The sequence below is a fragment of the Neoarius graeffei genome, chromosome 10, assembly GCF_027579695.1.
Source record: "Neoarius graeffei isolate fNeoGra1 chromosome 10, fNeoGra1.pri, whole genome shotgun sequence".
Taxonomy (NCBI): domain Eukaryota; kingdom Metazoa; phylum Chordata; class Actinopteri; order Siluriformes; family Ariidae; genus Neoarius; species Neoarius graeffei.
In genome coordinates, this window is record NC_083578.1 from 83,771,698 (window position 1) to 83,789,585 (window position 17,888).

Below are 17,888 nucleotides of genomic sequence, written 5' to 3' on the forward strand. Positions count from 1 at the left end.
GTGTGACAGCGCGTACGCGCCCTCATCCCGGTTCATCGTTCTCTGCGCACGCTTGCGTATCTCCACTGCCTCTAAAATCCAACGCTGGAATCTATTTTCTTCAGCACGAATGACTCTGGCCTCTTCCCAATTCATTCCCAGATCCGAAAAAGAAAAAGCACACCAAGAAAACTTAAAATCAGCCATTTCAGACCACTGTAAACGGCAAAATCATATAATGAATTGGGAAGAGGCCAGAGTCATTCGCGCTGAAGAAAATAGATTCCAGCGTTGGATTTTAGAGGCAGTGGAGATACGCAAGCGTGCGCAGAGAACGATGAACTGGGATGAGGGAGCGTACGCGCTGTCACACACCTGGAGCGCCGTCCTGGAGGAGCGACCTGACAGCAGGAGGCGTGAACTGCCTGTCAAATTGGGCGGGACGTTCACGCCTCCTTAGAGTAACATCAGCTGATAAGGCACGTCACCACTCGACATCTGGTGACTGTTTTGAACAAGGCGGAAGTTTATCGCCGAAACTGTCAAGGTAACATCTTAAAAAATCCTTGTCTTAAGAAACGAATTTAAAGAATCGAATAAATGCGTGTATATTAAGCTAAGTGTCTCTTGTCCAACATGTTATTGATGTGTCCTGTCTGTCTTTTAACCTATTGTGTGTTTTAAGCTGTGTGTATCTTGTTGCCCTGAATGGTATGTTTTTGTCCTGCTTGTCTTATCAAGTTGTGTGTGTTGTTTAGTATGATGTGCTCACGCCCTGCCATTCTTTTAAGCTATGCATATCTTGCTTATGTCCTGCATGTTTTGGTTATGTCCTGCATGTTTTGATTATGTCCTGCATGTTTTGATTATGTCCTGCATGTTTTCTGTCCTGCATGTTTTCATGTTTTAATCTTTTATGTCTTTGCTCTTAATCTTTGTTATGCTTTGCTGCTGTGCTTATCTGCATGTCTGCTTTATGTTGTCTGTTTTAGCTTATTGCTGCTTTCTTGGACAGGGCTCACTTGAAAAAGAGGCAACAGCCTCAATGTGACTACTCTGGTTAAATAAAGGAGAATAAATAAAGGAGAATAAATAAATAAATAAATAAAATAGCCGGCAAAATGTAGTTTTTTTTCCTGCCATGGAAGTGCACTTGTATACCGAGGAGGAAGCAATTTGCATTACAGCCGTGAATGAGGATTCAAAATGGCGGCTCGCCTCGGCTCGGTTTTCCCTTTCGGGCGCTCTCGTTTTCTGTTAGAATTTGGGAAAGAAAAAAATAAATATATTATTTACCAGCTTAAGGTCGGTCCGTATGGTGAAATACCGTGACCTCGGCCTCGGTCAGTACTTTCAAGACCTCGGTCACGGTATTTCACGATACGGACCTCCCAGCTAGTAAATAACATATGTATTCTATTCCCTTCTCATGGGTTTCATTCATTTGGTTTGATAGCATGCAAGATTGTTAGCATATCGCTTATCCTGTGTGTATTACGTCACTCTACCCAAACGAGAATGAGCACTGAATATGGTTTATGATATTGTATGGTTGTTATGACAATATGATGTCGCACATCGGAGACATAAAACTTCTGCGCTCGCGAGAACTGTGACAATTTGTAAACAAACATGGCTGCCAGGTTTGCTTCGTAAAATACGGAAGATTTTGAGAGAATTTTGAAAGAGAAAGAGGTGATGAACACCTGAAAGGAATCTGTATGTATAATAATAATAATAATAATAATAATAATGTTGGCTTTTTTTCGTCTTTTTTTCATCTTCGACTTGTTCAATATCATGCTAGCTGAATGGAATATATCTGATATACCCCTCAACGCCAGCCAATATTATTTAATTAATAACCGAGACTTCGAACTTGAGGCAGATAATTGTTTTTGTATAAATACACAGATGATTATTTTTAAAAATCATATTAAAACAATTATTTCAAACTTGAAAAGCGGCATGCAAATGTAATAACGGCGCGGCGCAGACTTGTGTCACTTATCTATACTGACTCACATAAAATACTTTGCTTTGAAATCGATAAAATAAATCACAATCCCACCTTACTTTTGAATAGTTTTAGACCAAACTTCGTAGCATCTTTAGTGCTTTTAGGAACAGTATAATTCTAATTCTTCCTCACTTACGGTGACGAAGCGATCGGCTGCCATTTTGCAGAGTCGCTCGAGGTGATTATAGAGAAATATTCCGAATTTCTCGACCAATCAGCACGTCCAATTTTCTATAAATCACCTGTGTATTTATATTAATTTCTTATATTAACTGTACTATATTTTTAGGTACTTTTATTTACTTTTTGTAGTGGAGTTTTTTGTGTCTGAATGCAATGAATGTTTGAGTAAAAAGTAAATACTATATCTGCACGCATGTTGTGCGAATTAAAAGTGGATTCATGATATATTTATGGATGAGTATAAAAATTAGCATCTCCTCATTCATTCGTTTCATTTATTCATCTTCAGTAACCACTTTATCCTGGTCAGGGTCACAGTGGATCCACAGTCTATCCCAGGAACACTAGATGTGAAACGGGAATACTGGACACCTTGGACGGAATGCAGGTGCATCGCATACACTCATTTACACCTATTATATTTGTTTATCTATTCTATCCTAAATACACAAAATTATACCAGTTTTGTAGCTTGTGATAATGACAAAGAATTGTAAAACTCTTTCACTGTTATAAATTGTCAAACCTTTTGCACTCAACTGTAAGCAGGCTGTGGGTTTCTTCCAATTGCACCACACAGTACTAAAGTATTTTTGTCTTAGGCATAAAATTCATTGTACAGCGTTACAGTGTACCTTAAGGAATGAATAGAGACAGATGGACATCCAGTTCGTAAGCATTTTCTCCACCACTGTCTCAGTTCTGCAGTAACACAAATGAAGAAAAGCATGATGCACATTAAAGTATATTCACTATCTGATCTGAGGAGAAAAAAAAAAATCAGCAATTAATCCAATAAATGAGCTATAAAAAAGGAACCAGCGGGTGTGCGTTTTACCTGCGCAGCATTAGTTTGGGATTTTTAGCAACATACTGCTGCACCAGATCTCCTAACAGGGTCTTCATGACGTCGGTGAAGTATTCCAGCTTATCGTGGAGTGCCATAGTGAGCAGTGACGCCACGTAGCCGCGGTCCCGCTGGGAGAAGTTCTGCTGCTCCTCCAGGGTGTGGATAAACTACAAAAACAGAAAATCTATAACTAGAAATCTGTACTGCCATTCTTTGGTTTCTGCCTATTTATTTTCCATTCTCAAAGAACTGCATGTACTTGCCTAACTGCTCTAACATCATTTGACCAAAAATAGTGAAGCTGACACAAACCTTCCTTTAGTATTGGGAGAAACCCTAGTCTCTCCACTGGGTTATTTTGTTTCATTTATCAGAACAGAGTTTTCTAATAACGATATGAATGCTTGGTGTGTTTAACTATGGATACAAAAAAAAAAATTCAATTGTGCATCATAAATAAAATACCACACTCATAATGCCCATTCCAACACAATTCAAACCCTCGGTTCAATATTGTGAACAAAATACTTAAAAATGCATGAAGCACTAAGCCAAAGCGTTTTCATTTTGAGACTGGGAAGTTTTATCATTAATAGTATAGACAGGTACCGCTGTGTGAACACACAAGCTGAATTCACAATATTGGCCTTATTCTTTTTAACTCTTTAAGGTGAAATAATGTGCCTTAGCCTATGTAGTAACTAGTCATTCTAGGCTTTTTCTCTTCAAGGATAAATTATAAACTATGTTTAAAATGTCAGTACGCAGTAGCAGTAGATATAACATGTCAAGCCAACGCACTTTCACTATAATGTAGCCTTGGACTGAACACAGTTACTTTCACTGGCTCTACTTCGAGTAACTTTAGAGCAGTTTCAGTCAAAAATTCAGTTTACACAATTCTCCCAGGGGCGGCACGGTGGTGTAGTGGTTAGTGCTGTCGCCTCACAGCAAGAAGGTCCGGGTTCGAGCCCCGTGGCCGGCGAGGGCCTTTCTGTGTGGAGTTTGCATGTTCTCCTCGTGTCCGCGTGGGTTTCCTCCGGGTGCTCCGGTTTCCCCCAAAGTCCAAAGACATGCAGGTTAGGTTAACTGGTGACTCTAAATTGAGCGTAGGTGTGAATGTGAGTGTGAATGGTTGTCTGTGTCTATGTGTCAGCCCTGTGATGACCTGGCGACTTGTCCAGGGTGTACCCCGCCTTTCGCCCGTAGTCAGCTGGGATAGGCTCCAGCTTGCCTGCGACCCTGTAGAACAGGATAAAGTGGCTCGAGATAATGAGATGAGATGAGACAATTCTCCCACTTACACCAATTTTAGACAGACAAGTTCCCTAGCTAGCTGCTCATATGGTTAGGGCATGGAGAAGTTAAAAGTTAGAGAAGCAGCTTTGGGACCAAAAGGTTCCTGGTTTGATTCCCCAGACCATCAGGAATGGCTGAAGTGCCCTTGAGCAAGGCACCTAACCCCTAACTGCTCCCTGGGCTGCTCTGGGTGTGTTGTATGATATTTTAATTAACATCTGAAAGAATTTTATATTATGTTATTGTGAGTAGCTAATGACAGACGCCACTCCTTCCCATCTCTTGCACTGGCTTGTGCACCCCTGGGTGTTTTTACCTAATCTGCATGTCTTTGAACTGTGGGAGGAAACCGGAGAACCTGGAGGAAACCCATGCAGACACAAGGAGAACATGCGAACTCCACACATAAAGGCCCTCATCGGCCGTGAAGTTCAAACCCAGAGCCTTCTTGTTGTGAGGAGACAGTGCTAAACCACTGCACCACCGTGCCACGTTCCTCTGGTTTCATGTGGACTCTGGAAACGATGGGTGTTTCTCAGTGTTAAGGATGGTAGGATGGGTCCTTCCAAGTGGGGTCCTTCAGAGACTAGGCAGGACTCATTCTTAGCATTAGCATTCGTAGAACACATAATGGAACAGTCTATCAGGTGTGTAGATGGCAAATTTTCTTTTTTTGCAGGGTGGCTGGGGAAAACTCATGAATATTCCAGAGGAAAGTGCTACCTGATTGGCCAGTGAATGCCTTAATGTTTCACTACATTGTGCAGACTTGGGAACCCCAACTCAGAAAATACATATATGGCAGTAAATTAAGGGTTACAATTTGGATCAGGGATAGAGTCAGGTAAAGTTATATTATTAGATGATCTCTGAAATATGTAGCCAATCACTGAATATATAATTTCTATATGTGGACAAATAATTAAAGCATGAACAGCTGCGCTAATTACTACGCATGACTGGCTTCAGTGGGAATCATACTCAGGGCACAAAACGCTATACAACCCATAAGAGAAATTAGATAAACAAATGAGTATCACTGCCTCACAGCTACAGCACCCTCTACTGGATTCACGATGAGTCTAACCACATTAAAGTTCAATGCCGAAGATAAAGAGATGTTTCACAAACTCGTGTGAGGAAGAGTCTGTTGTTGAGCAGGTTGTTGAGTTGACCGAGGCCTTGCTCCACTGTCTGTCTGCGAGATTCTGGCAGGTCCAGGTTCTGGCTCAGTGGCGCCCCTCTCTGACCAGGGAAAAAAATGCGCTCGGCGTATGTGCGGTAGTCCAGGAATGGTATGCCTGGACCACCGACGTCGCTGCTTAAATCCATCATCTCAGTCATCAGATCTGAATTCAAAAGAGAAAAGCATGCAACAGGCTTTCGGTTAATCCTCTATAAATCCTTCGAGAGAGAGAGAGAGAGAGAGAGAGAGAGAGAGAGAGAGAGAGAGAGAGTGTGTATGTTTGGGGGGCAGGAGATGAAAAATCCAAATACACCTGTGAACTCCTTCCTGCACTGGTCTCCAACATTGATCTCTAATGTTTCCAGTTGGACCAGAACCTTCTTGTAGTCTCTCATTGCTTGCTTACTCTTTCTCCTGCACACAATCATAACGTAATATCACAGCATAATACACCATAATCATAGCATAATAGACGCAAACACAAGATGAGACAAAAAAGGATTTGAATATATACAAAAAAAACAGACAGACGGCTCCTAATTTACAGTTAATAGCTTCTGTTAAGAATTTAAAGCGTTCTCTTAAGCAAGAAACCTCTAAATTGGAGGGGAACTGGCACTCCCTGGATATGACAGAATGTCTGTGTATAAACATTTCATCTGTTATGTTTAAGTGGTGTACCTGTACATAAGGATGATGACAAGGACGATGAGCACGACCACAGCTGCTCCAGCTGCCAGCCCTACTTGAGCCTCCAGAGGGACGGGTGTGTGAGTGCCGATGTCGTACTCCACTGTACCCAGATTAAACTTCAAGTTCCCCATTTCCACCTGAGAGACAGACACATACGGTACACACTAGGGACGTAACCGAAATTATTCTATCCACATTCACTGGATATGAGAAATCGCACGCTCTGCTTGGCTATTCTACTACGAGGCTATCAGCTCATATACAGTGAGTAGAGAAAAACAAAATGGTGGAGCGTGTTGCTCAACCAACCGAGGATGAAATAAAAACTACTTGAAAACAAAGCCACAAAAATACAAAAAAAGCAACAAAATATGGAATGAAAATATTTGATGGTAAGAACGTATCTTTGTAAAAATTTTTCAAGAATTATGATTACCAAATTTTTCAAAAATTGCAACTGCCATTTCAGCCAGTTTGTTGACATTCTTCATCTTTAAGCATTAAAATTTGTTGAATTTTTTAGACTGGTTCAAAAGCTCAAAGAAGTTTGAAAATTACAGAACTGAAACGTTCAAGGAAGAACTAATTAAATGTCTAAAGCTATTCTCTACCTCGGCACGACAGCAATTTCGACAACAACAACACTACTAAATCAATTCGTGCAGCCATTGATAGGTTTTTAAGAAGTCTGTCTAAGCAGAAATGATTTTGTTGGACATTTTGCATAAAGTTTTTATTTATCGAATTTGGAAAAAAATAAAAACGCTCTGTTTCTCAAAATCCAGTGAAAGTGGATAGAACAAGACAGTTATTCCACTCAATCTCGTCTCGACTTGATTTCGTGGAATAATTGTTAAATAGATGATGTGCTCTGAACAGATGCTACACAAAATGAGATACAAAAATCTAGGTGCACAATTCTTTTTTTTTTTGTTCTGTTTGTTTTAGAAAGCTTGCTATGAAGAGTATTTTTTTTTTACAGGGCATCTAGTTGAGACTAGAGGTTTGCAACATGCCTGGGATTCCACGGGATCGCAACAAAAATTCACAGCCTGAGGATGGTTTTTACTTTCACGTGGATGCGAGTGTGCAGTAAGAAGTAAAGGATGCTAGACAGAAGTCATGTTTAGTAAAGTACAGTTTTCATTCACTCATCCCTAATAACTGCCTGGTACAGGTATTTAAAAAATATCTAATCAGGATTTTAAAAAAAGAAGTCCCACACACATCATCAGTTGAGACCAATTATCAACTCAAGTGATGTATCAGAGGTTGAGGAACTGTCAAACCAGAATTCCCACACCATGCTAACACCATGTTCATATTTCTGGTTTAGGCCGTGCCTACTTAAATCCAAACACAGATACAGATATTTGGTGGACAATACATACGCAGATACAGAGAGTGCCATTGCGTTACACCCCTAATGCACACACAAAAGAATATGCAATCCCATGAGTATACAAATGTACAGTGGTGCTTGAAAGTTTACGAACCCTTTAGAATTTTCTATATTTCTGCATATGACCTAAAACAACATCAGATTTTCACACAAGTCCTAAAAGTAGATAAAGAGAACCCAGTTAAACAAATGAGACAAAAATATTATACTTGGTCATTTATTTGTTGAGGAAAATGAGCCAATATTACATATCGGTGAGTGGCAAAAGTATGTGAACCTCTAGGATTAGCAGTTAATTTGAAGGTGAAATTAGAGTCAGGTGTGAGTGGGCACCCGGTTTTATTTAAAGAACAGGGATCTATCAAAGTCTGACCTTCACAACACATGTTTGTGGAAGTGATATCATGGCACGAACAAAGGAGATTTCTGAGGAGCTCAGAAAAAGCGTTGTTGATGCTCATCAGGCTGGAAAAGGTTACAAAACCATCTCTAAAGAGTTTGGACTCCACCAATCCACAGTCAGACAGACTGTGTACATCTTATCTCATTATCTCTAGCCGCTTTATCCTGTTCTACAGGGTCGCAGGCGAGCTGGAGCCTATCCCAGCTGACTAAGGGCGAAAGGCGGGGTACACCCTGGACAAGTCACCAGGTCATCGCAGGGCTGACACAAGTACACAGACAACCATTCACACTCACATTCACACCTACGCTCAATTTAGAGTCACCAGTTAACCTAACCTGCATGTCTTTGGACTGTGGGGGAAACCGGAGCACCCGGAGGAAACCCACGCGGACACGGGGAGAACATGCAAACTCCGCACAGAAAGGCCCTCGCCGGCCACGGGGCTCGAACCCGGACCTTCTTGCTGTGAGGCAACAGCGCTAACCACTACACCACCGTGCCACCCAGACTGTGTACAAATGGAGGAAATTCAAGACCATTGTTACCCTCCCGAGGAGTGATCGACCAACAAAGATCACTCCAAGAGCAAGGTGTGTAATAGTTGGTGAGGTCACAAAGGACCCCAGGGTAACTTCTAAGCAACTGAAGGCCTCTCTCACATTAACATTAGCCAATGTTCACGAGCCCACCATCAGGAGAACACTGAACAACAATGGTGTGCATGGCAGGGTTGCAAAGAGAAAGCCACTGCTCTCCAAAAAGAACACTGCTGCTCGTCTGCAGTTTGCTAAAGATCACCTGGACAAGCCAGAAGGCTATTGGAAAAATGTTTTGTGGACGGATGAGACCAAAATAGGACTTTTTGGTTTAAATGAGAAGCATTATGTTTGGAGAAAGGAAAACACTGCATTCCAGCATAAGAACCTTATCCCATCTGTGAAACATGGTGGTGGTAGTGTCATGGTTTGGGCCTGTTTTGCTGCATCTTGGCCAGGACGGCTTGCCATCATTGATGGAACAATGAATTCTAAATTATACCAAAGAATTCTAAAGGAAAATGTCAGGACACCTGTCCATGAACTGAATCTCAAGAGAAGGTGGGTCATGCAGCAACACAACGACCCTTAGCACACAAGTCGCTCTACCAAAGAATGGTTAAAGAAGAGTAAAGTTAATGTTTTGGAATGGCCAAGTCAAAGTCTTGACCTTAATCCAATGGAAATGTTGTGGAAGGACCTGAAGCGAGCAGTTCATGTGAGGAAACCCACCAACATCCCAGAGTTGAAGCTGTTCTGTACGGAGGAACGGGCTAAAATTCCTCCAAGCCGGTGTGCAGGACTGATCAACAGTTACCGGAAACGTTTAGTTGCAGTTATTGCTGCACAAGGGGGTCACACCAGATACTGAAAGCAAAGGTTCACATACTTTTGCCACTCACAGATATGTAATATTGGATCATTTTCCTCAATAAATAAATGACCAAGTATAATATTTTTGTCTCATTTGTTTAACTGGGTTCTCTTTTATCTATTTTTAGGACTTGTGTGAAAATCTGATGATATTTTAGGTCATATTTATGCAGAAATATAGAAAATTCTAAAGGGTTCACAAACTTTCAAGCACCACTGTACATGCTTACACATAAAGGCATGTTAAGGAAACATGTCACTTAATTTTTGATCAGTTGGACTGTTCCACTTGCTAATTCCCTTATATTTACATGCGTGGACGATAAAACAAACATTACCAAGGCTTTGTGCGATTTCCGTCTTATTTTGGCATTAAAAACAGTCACAATTGACTAAACAGATTAAAGTGGCTTTTAGTGCCCATTAAGATCAAAGAGGAGGTCACCACTTCATCACTGCATATGCATTTACACGAGTGCAAAATACCAGGCAGAGATTATAGCAATGAACCACCCATTTATCAAGGCTGTTGGTAATTATAGTGACTTTGTACACATGCTATTTAACGACTGTAAAAAGCTGGTGTTATTTTGAGCACGAGCAACCGAGGAGACTTTGCACAGGCAGTGCTTTCAGATACTTAGTATTATGTTCAATGACCAAAGAAGCCATTTTGCGAGCACACTGCCTCTGGGGTCATTTCTGGAAGTACAAATACACATAATGGGCCTCATTTGACAAGCTGGATACAAACAAATGCATCATTCATTCACAGCAGCATTTATACAAGAAATGTGATCTAAATGAAAATCTTGTTAGTTTGGAAAAAGAAAAAAACCTTTCATATCCTACAAGTGCGTATACATTTATACAAGTTTATGTACAACTGTATAAGCAGACTCACTACTGCTAATGAGTTAATGCAGTGTTATACACAGATTAAAATGTCTAAATTAAACCGATCAGATCAAGTTTAAACAGCTTATTTATTTCAATTACGCACATGAACATTAATGGAAAATTTGTAAAACATTTTCATGGCTTTACAGAAAGCGATCCAAAACAAATCCATACTATAATACAAATAAGCCAAGCCATTCAATTCAGGAAAAAGTAATGGCGCTGTCTAAAAAGAGGAAGAGTTCGTGTGTGTCTGCTTAAGTCGAAGCACTGGCAGATTTAGGCTACATCCACACGACAACGGCAACGAGATGTTATTTAAAAATATATCGCGTCCAAATGGGCAACGATCAATAAAATATCAGGTCCATATGGCAACGCAACGCTTGCTGAAAACGATGCAATACACATGCCACACCTCTAGGGGCGCTGTAAGACGGTCCCTTCGGAGACACCAGAACAATAGAAGAAGTAAGGATGCATGTGCATAAACTATTATGCGCGAGACTTCATATTAGCCACAAAGTCAGGAAAATCTGTTCGTAAAATTACATTATAATGACCAAATACAATGAAAAGTATTTTTCCAGTCTCACCTGTGAAAGGTAATCCCATGTGATCTCGTTTGGACGGCAAACCCGTTGGTACAGTTAAACGCAGCTAATCTTTATTCTCCGCTTTGACCTATCCAATATGGTGGCGAGGATGACGTATGATTCTACGCGGAAGGCGGCGTCTTTAATGGTCCGGAATAAATTGAATACTACACGTTGATGGATTAATTTGTTGTTTCTCACCTGTGAAAGGTAATCCCATGTGATCTCGTTTGGACGGTAAACCTGTTGGTACAGTTAAAGGCAGCGCATGAATCTTTATTCTCCGCTTTGACCTATCCAATATGGCGGCGAGGATGACGTATGATTCTACGCGGAAGGCGGCGTCTTTAATGGTCCGGAATAAATTGAATGCTACACGTTGATGGATTAATTTGCTCCTCTACGCCCTTTTTGAGGAATGTATTGTAGGACTAAAACCAACATCTGAAGAGGTGAGATCGCTCCTTTTTTTCCCTATTTTTGCTGGCGGGATTGACTCTGCCCTAAGGGCAGAGTCTCTCTCTCTCTCTCTCTCTCACTTTGCACCATTACACAATAAATATTCACAGTGAAAATATTTTGTAAGCGCGTTTCATGAACCAAGTTATAGGATTTGTTGACAACTCGCATCGCATCGCAATGAGAAGATCATTGGCACTACTGGTGTTAAGAATCAGACCATTTCATAAATGAATATTTTGCTGTAGAGCTGCAGTGTTTGTACAATTGCGTTTCTGCTTCACTATTACTGTCACTATTCTGCTTCTTGCATTACTACTGTGAACTAACACTGAACATAACAATAATAATAATAATAATAATATCCAAGCTCGTGTTTCACTCTCACGAGTGCTCTGTAAGGCTTTTTCCTGGTGATATCCTGGTGATATTCGTTACACTTCTACCCGGCGTGAAGCACTCACAGTCATGTGGTTGTGACGTCATCGTAAACAAATCCGTTCTACTCATCCAGACGACTTCACAACGGCAACGTTGCCAGATCTTTCCACTCTGGAACCCGTTCTCAAAAAGATTGCGTTTTGGGCACCCAAAACGCCGGTGCCGTGTGGACGCCAGGCCTAAACGATAAGCAATTGTATCGGAGTCACCTGAATCCGTTGCCGTGTGGACAGGGCCTTAGTGTGCATCATGCTTAAGAGGAGCTCTTTCACTGTTTGGTCACAACTGGTTGGTTTCAGTTCTCTGTGAGCTTTTTTATGGAGTTTTGTTGGCATCACTAAATGTAAATCAGCTTTGCCATGAACACGCTTGGTAATTCATGCATGATTGGCATTTATCAAAATATGCACAAGAGTATGAAAAAAAAAAATCAGTACTGCCAAAATATTTGTAAATCTGGTGAGAATTTTTAGTGCAATTTAATTACATTTACACACAGCTTTACTAAAAGCTTGATAAATGAGGGCCAATGTTCCCAAAATGGCCAGGATTCATGCAGTTAATGCAACATGAATTTTTAAATAAACACGGTGCGATAGACACGACTTACATTCAGTTAATTTCATCTGTCAGTAATGGACATGTTTGGAAACAAAGCATGCAGTCCTTAAAGTGCATATCACGGGTAAATTCAGGAGCAAGATCAATGTAATTCACCTATTTTATATTAAACTTTGGTCAAATATCTGTCTCATTTTGCATTTTGTGCAATTTTTTTACCTTGCGCAATACCAGAAAAATTCAGTTGAAATCAAGCCATTTGAGGCGAATTGGTCCGACTCTGAAAAAACTTGGCATTTGGATTTCCCGGGAAACATTGATTTTCGTGACGTCGCGTGCGGGACGCCTCCTTCTGAATCCTACGTCAGCGCTGGTTTGTTTATGAGAAAACGACCTGGTGGTTTTCTGCAAATTTCTTCAACATTATTGCGTAATTATTAAAATGGTTAACAGACGTATTGCAGGAGGGTGTAGCAACACCAACCATGATGGGATTAGTACTCATCGTTTTCCAAAAGACCGGACAATGAGAGAGAAATGGGAGCGCTTGGTCTACACAGGCTGTGCACTGAAACCGTGCAAAGCTCGCGCAGCCTGCTGGTGCTTCCGCAGGTGACGTCACGAGTCTGGTTCCAGACTCCCTTGGGATTTTTCCAGACACCTCATCTCATTATCTCTAGTCACTTTATCCTGTTCTACAGGGTCGCAGACAAGTTGGAGCCTATCCCAGCTGACTACGGGCGAAAAGCGGGGTACACCCTGGACAAGTCGCCAGGTCATCACAGGGCTGACACATAGACACAGACAACCATTCACACTCACATTCACACCTACGGTCAATTTAGAGTCACCAGTTAACCTAACCTGCATGTCTTTGGACTGTGGGGGAAACCGGAGCACCCGGAGGAAACCCACGCGGACACGGGGAGAACATGCAAACTCCGCACAGAAAGGCCCTCGCCGGCCACGGGGCTCGAACCCGGACCTTCTTGCTGTGAGGCGACAGCGCTAACCACTACACCACCATGCTGCCCTTTTTCCAGACACGTTTTGTTATTTTATTTTTTTCTGCTGCAGACAGATGGCCTTGTGCAAAATTACCCTTCTGGATGAGTGTGTAAAGGGACATACTTTCATATTAAAAAACAAAAAAACAAAATTGGTCCAGAATATGCACTTTAATATTAAAGTTTTGTGAAATACATGCTAGGCAAAACATTCCACATCCCATTTGCTTGACCTTTTGTCAAGTGCAAAACATGCTAATTAGGCACCGTGCACCTGTGTTCATTTTTATCTAAGCAACTACTAAAGTGTCCAGGCCCGTCAATTCAAAAGGTGCATTAAAACGCCATAATTAGCACTTCTCAATTTTTTTTGAGGAGAAAATTGTGTGGTATTTAGGCCTAATGCACTGACCTTCAGCCTGGGCAGGTTTTCATTGTCCGTACTGATTGGCTGCTTCTCTGGAGGTTCACAGTAGAGGTGAGTATCATCCAGAGTCTTCACATCACATATCTGGTCTCCAAGCCAAGCCACCACCTCATCTTTACTCATAGCCTTAGTTAGACCTTTCCCCTGCATAGTAAAAAAAAAATAAAAAATACACAGCAGAAACACAGGTGATGCATATCAGACTGATACTTGTTCACAAAATAGGTTTAAAAAGTGACAAAATTTAGATTTTTCAGGCTTAAAATTATACTTATCCGATTTTTCCCCAGAACTATAGTATTTTAATTAGATTTGAGCCGCATACCTATGTGGTCCTAGATTAAATACACAGAGGATATTACATGGTTGTGTGAAGATATGAAGTTTATCTCTGAGTGGTGAATGCTTGTGATATATTTTTCAACACGAGAAGATAAATTTCAAAGCTTCGTACCACCATGTAATATTCTTTTCATTATATAGACACATGCACAAAAAATACGCAAGTTAATCAAAAGAATTTTAATTTTGAACCGGCTCGCCATTTTGACAACGCGTGTCTCGTCAGTGAGAAAACACTGGGAGTGACGTCTTCGGAGTGAAATATCGGGAATTATTATACATGCGGGACACTTTTTTGATGGAATAAAAACGTGTTCTATTCTCTTCTAGCGGGTTTCATTAATTTTGTTTGATAGCATGCAATATTGTTCGCATATCGCTTATCCTACGTGTATTACACCACTCTACCCAATGGAGAATGAATGTGCAATATTGTTACAATATTGCACGTTGTCAAGACAACACGACATCACAAGTCGGAGACGTAAAACTTTGGCACTAGTGAGCGACAATTTGTAAACAGACATGGTCGCCAGGTTTGTTTCATTAAATACGGAAGATTTTGAGAGAAATTTGAAAGAGAAAGACGCATTGAACACCCGAAAGGAATGTATATGGATAATAATAATAATAATAATAATGGCTTTTTTCATGGTATATCAGATATATTCCATTCAGCTACTTGTCTTCGACTTGTTCAATATCATGCTAGCTAAATGGAATATGTCACTCAGATCCACGATGTGTTTCATATGAAAAATGCACTCAAAACAATACAAACAGCAACATTATTTAATGTTTTTCCTCATGAATTGTATTGTATTTTTTCAAAATAAACACTTATTTTAATTTTGATTCTTGCAACACATTTCAAAAAAAGTTGGGATGGTAAAGTATTTACTACTTTGCAATGTTGCCACTCCTTCTCACAACACTTAAAAGATGTTTAAGGACTGAATACACCAAGTGATTAAGCGTTTCAGGTGTTATTTTGTCCCATTCTTCCTGCAAACAGGTCTTAAGGAGGTGTAAAACAGTACGGGGTCGTCACGGTCATATTTTTCATTTCAACATTCACCACACATTCTCTATTGGGGACAGAGGGGACAGGCACCCTCTTCTTCCACAGCCATGCCTTTGTAATGTGTGCAGAATGTGGTTATACACTGTCTTGTTGAAATCTCCCTGGAAAAGATGTCGTCTTGAAGGCAGCATACCGGTATGTTGCTCCAAAATCTCAATGTACTTTTCTGCATTAATGCTCCATCACAGAAGCGCAAGTTACCTTTACCAAGGGCACTGACACAACCTCATACCATGACAGACCCTGGATTTTGAACTTGTTGCTAGTAACAGTCTGGATGGTCCTTTTTGTCTTTGGTCCAGAGCACACAGTGTCCATACTGACGACTCATCTGACTACTATACACATTTCCACTGTGTGATGGTCCATCCCAGATGCCTCCGAGCCCAGAGAAGTCAACGGTGCTTCTGGACACAGTTAACATAAGGCTTCCTTTTTGCACAGTAAAGTTTTAACTGGCATTTGTGGATGTAACTCCGCATTGTAGTGCTTGACAAAGGTTTGCCAAAGTAATCCCGAGCCCATGTGGTTACATCGGCTATAGATGAAAGACTGTTATTGATGCAGTGCCGTCTGAGGAATCGGAGATCGCAGGTGTTCAGCTTATGCCGCTTTTCCACTACAAACGCGGCTGAGCCGTGCCGTGCTGAGTCGAGCTGAGTCGGGCTGAGCGGGGCTGTTGGAGTTGCATTTCGACTACAACCGCGCTGAACCGTGCTGGCTGGAAGTGGGTGGACACATTGGGTGGAGTTAGCGAAAGTGGGTGGACGTCACGTGATGTCGTTAAGCAGCGCAAACAGTGACATCAGTGACAGTGGCGGAACAAGTCAGAGCCGGGCCGGGGGCGGGGCAAATGACCGGGCCCTTTATTAAAGCTTATCATAACATCATTTTAGGCTACAAAATGTCCGCAACTGCGGTGTTTACCAATTTCAACACTACCGGGTGCAACTATATGTTATTTAGTACATCAAGTCCTTCAAACGAACATGTAACTCAGAAACAAAAAACATTAGGATACTGTACATGGCTCATAATAAAACATCAATAGCCTATACTGCGCACATTATTTGAAGGGCATACGAATGAGCGCTCAGAGTGGTGACAGGAAGAGTCAGAAATAAAAGGAGGGCGGTGCAAACCTCACTGAATGCACTGTGTTTACCAATTTCAACACTACGGGGTGCAACTATGTTATTTTGTACATTAAGTCCTTCAAACGAACATGTAACTCAGAAACAAAAAAACATTCGGCAACATACTGTACATGGCTCATAATAAAACATCAATAGCCTACTGCGCGCATTATTTGAAGGGCATACGGCGAGCCTTGCGCTCCGCGAACTCGTCCACGATGCTCTGTATGTCACTGATTCAGTGAGCTTTTAAGCGGTAGTCTCACGACCCGAATAGTAAACAATAAACATGGAGGACATGGAGTCGTTAGTGTTGCTGGTCTTGGTTCTGTGGCTTGTTGTCACCGACAACGCCAACAGATACTGGCAAGAGCGTATAGATGAGGCGAGGCGCATAAGGCTTCAGAAATTCTCGCAATTCGTAATTCTTCTTCTTCCGGGTTTACAGTGTTTACAGATCCCAGCGCGCTCGCGGGGCGTGTGTGGGCATGTGAGGACACTCCTCCTCACCAATCAGTGCACAGGGGAGTGTCTGCTCACGCCCCCAACCTCACTCGGCACGGTTTGGCTCGCTTCAGCCCCACTCCAAAACGGTGCGAGTTTTGGGGGCTAAGCAGGGCTGAAGCGAGCTGAGTCGTGCTGGTTTTTGGTAGTCGAAACGCGAGCCGTGTCGGGCTGAAGTGAGCTGAAGCGAGCTGAAGTGAGCTGAAAAAGGGTAGTGGAAAAGGGCCATTAGGCTTGAGCCCTTGCCCTTTACGCACCAAAATTCCTCCAGACTACTTGAATCATTTAATGATATTATGCACCGTAGAGGGTGAAATATCCAAATCAGCTTCATATCTTTCTCTGAAGAACACTGTTTGAATTATTTCAATTATTTTCTCCTCATACAGCTGTTGACAAACTGGAGATCTTCGGCCCATCTTTGCTCCTCAAAGACTAGGCCTTTCCTGGATACTGATTTTGTACCAAATCATGATTACAATCACCTGTTGACGTCACCTGTTTCAAATCGCATCATTATTTAATTGTTTTACCCAGGGCTTTTAACCGGTTCAAGGAACGAAAACCAGGAACTTTTTCTATTTCACATGGAACAGAAACGAAACCAGAAACTTTATTTTTTTTTTATGTTCCGGAACAGAAACGCTTATTAAAAATAATGGTAACCGGTTAATACCGGTTTTTATTTCGTTCCTCAAAGTTTCCATAGCCTACAAATAAAAAAGCCATTCTTCTCCTGCGCAAGTTTCTATGACCCGCTGGGGTTCACTTCCTGTGTGACGTTCGCTGACTGAATGGAGAGAGCGGGAAGGTGGACTACTATCACGTCTCCATGTGATAATAAGTGCATTACTGAGTGTCTGAGCAAAGAAGAGCCTGAACGATGCAACCTCCCTATTGGCTGTTTGTAAAAATGCATCAGTTGTTGCCCTTCCCACGGGAATCATCGCGGGCTCGAGAGACGAGACCTGACGAGTTAGTTCGTTGGTAGCAGAACAAAATGT

General features: G+C 41.5%; 1 protein-coding gene across 3 annotated transcripts in view; it reads right to left on the reverse strand.

The window, feature by feature from the left end:
* plxnb3 (plexin B3) overlaps positions 1–17,888 on the reverse strand; it is a 275,840-nt gene that overhangs the window by 23,420 nt on the left and 234,532 nt on the right. For all 3 annotated transcript variants that reach the window (XM_060932435.1, XM_060932436.1, XM_060932434.1), the window contains exons 19-24: positions 13,804–13,962; positions 6,199–6,347; positions 5,831–5,931; positions 5,463–5,680; positions 3,021–3,199; positions 2,818–2,884 (exon numbers count right to left, since the gene is read on the reverse strand). In XM_060932435.1, coding sequence (XP_060788418.1) covers positions 2,818–2,884; positions 3,021–3,199; positions 5,463–5,680; positions 5,831–5,931; positions 6,199–6,347; positions 13,804–13,962 — 873 coding nt within the window. The remainder of the gene's footprint in view (positions 1–2,817; positions 2,885–3,020; positions 3,200–5,462; positions 5,681–5,830; positions 5,932–6,198; positions 6,348–13,803; positions 13,963–17,888) is intronic.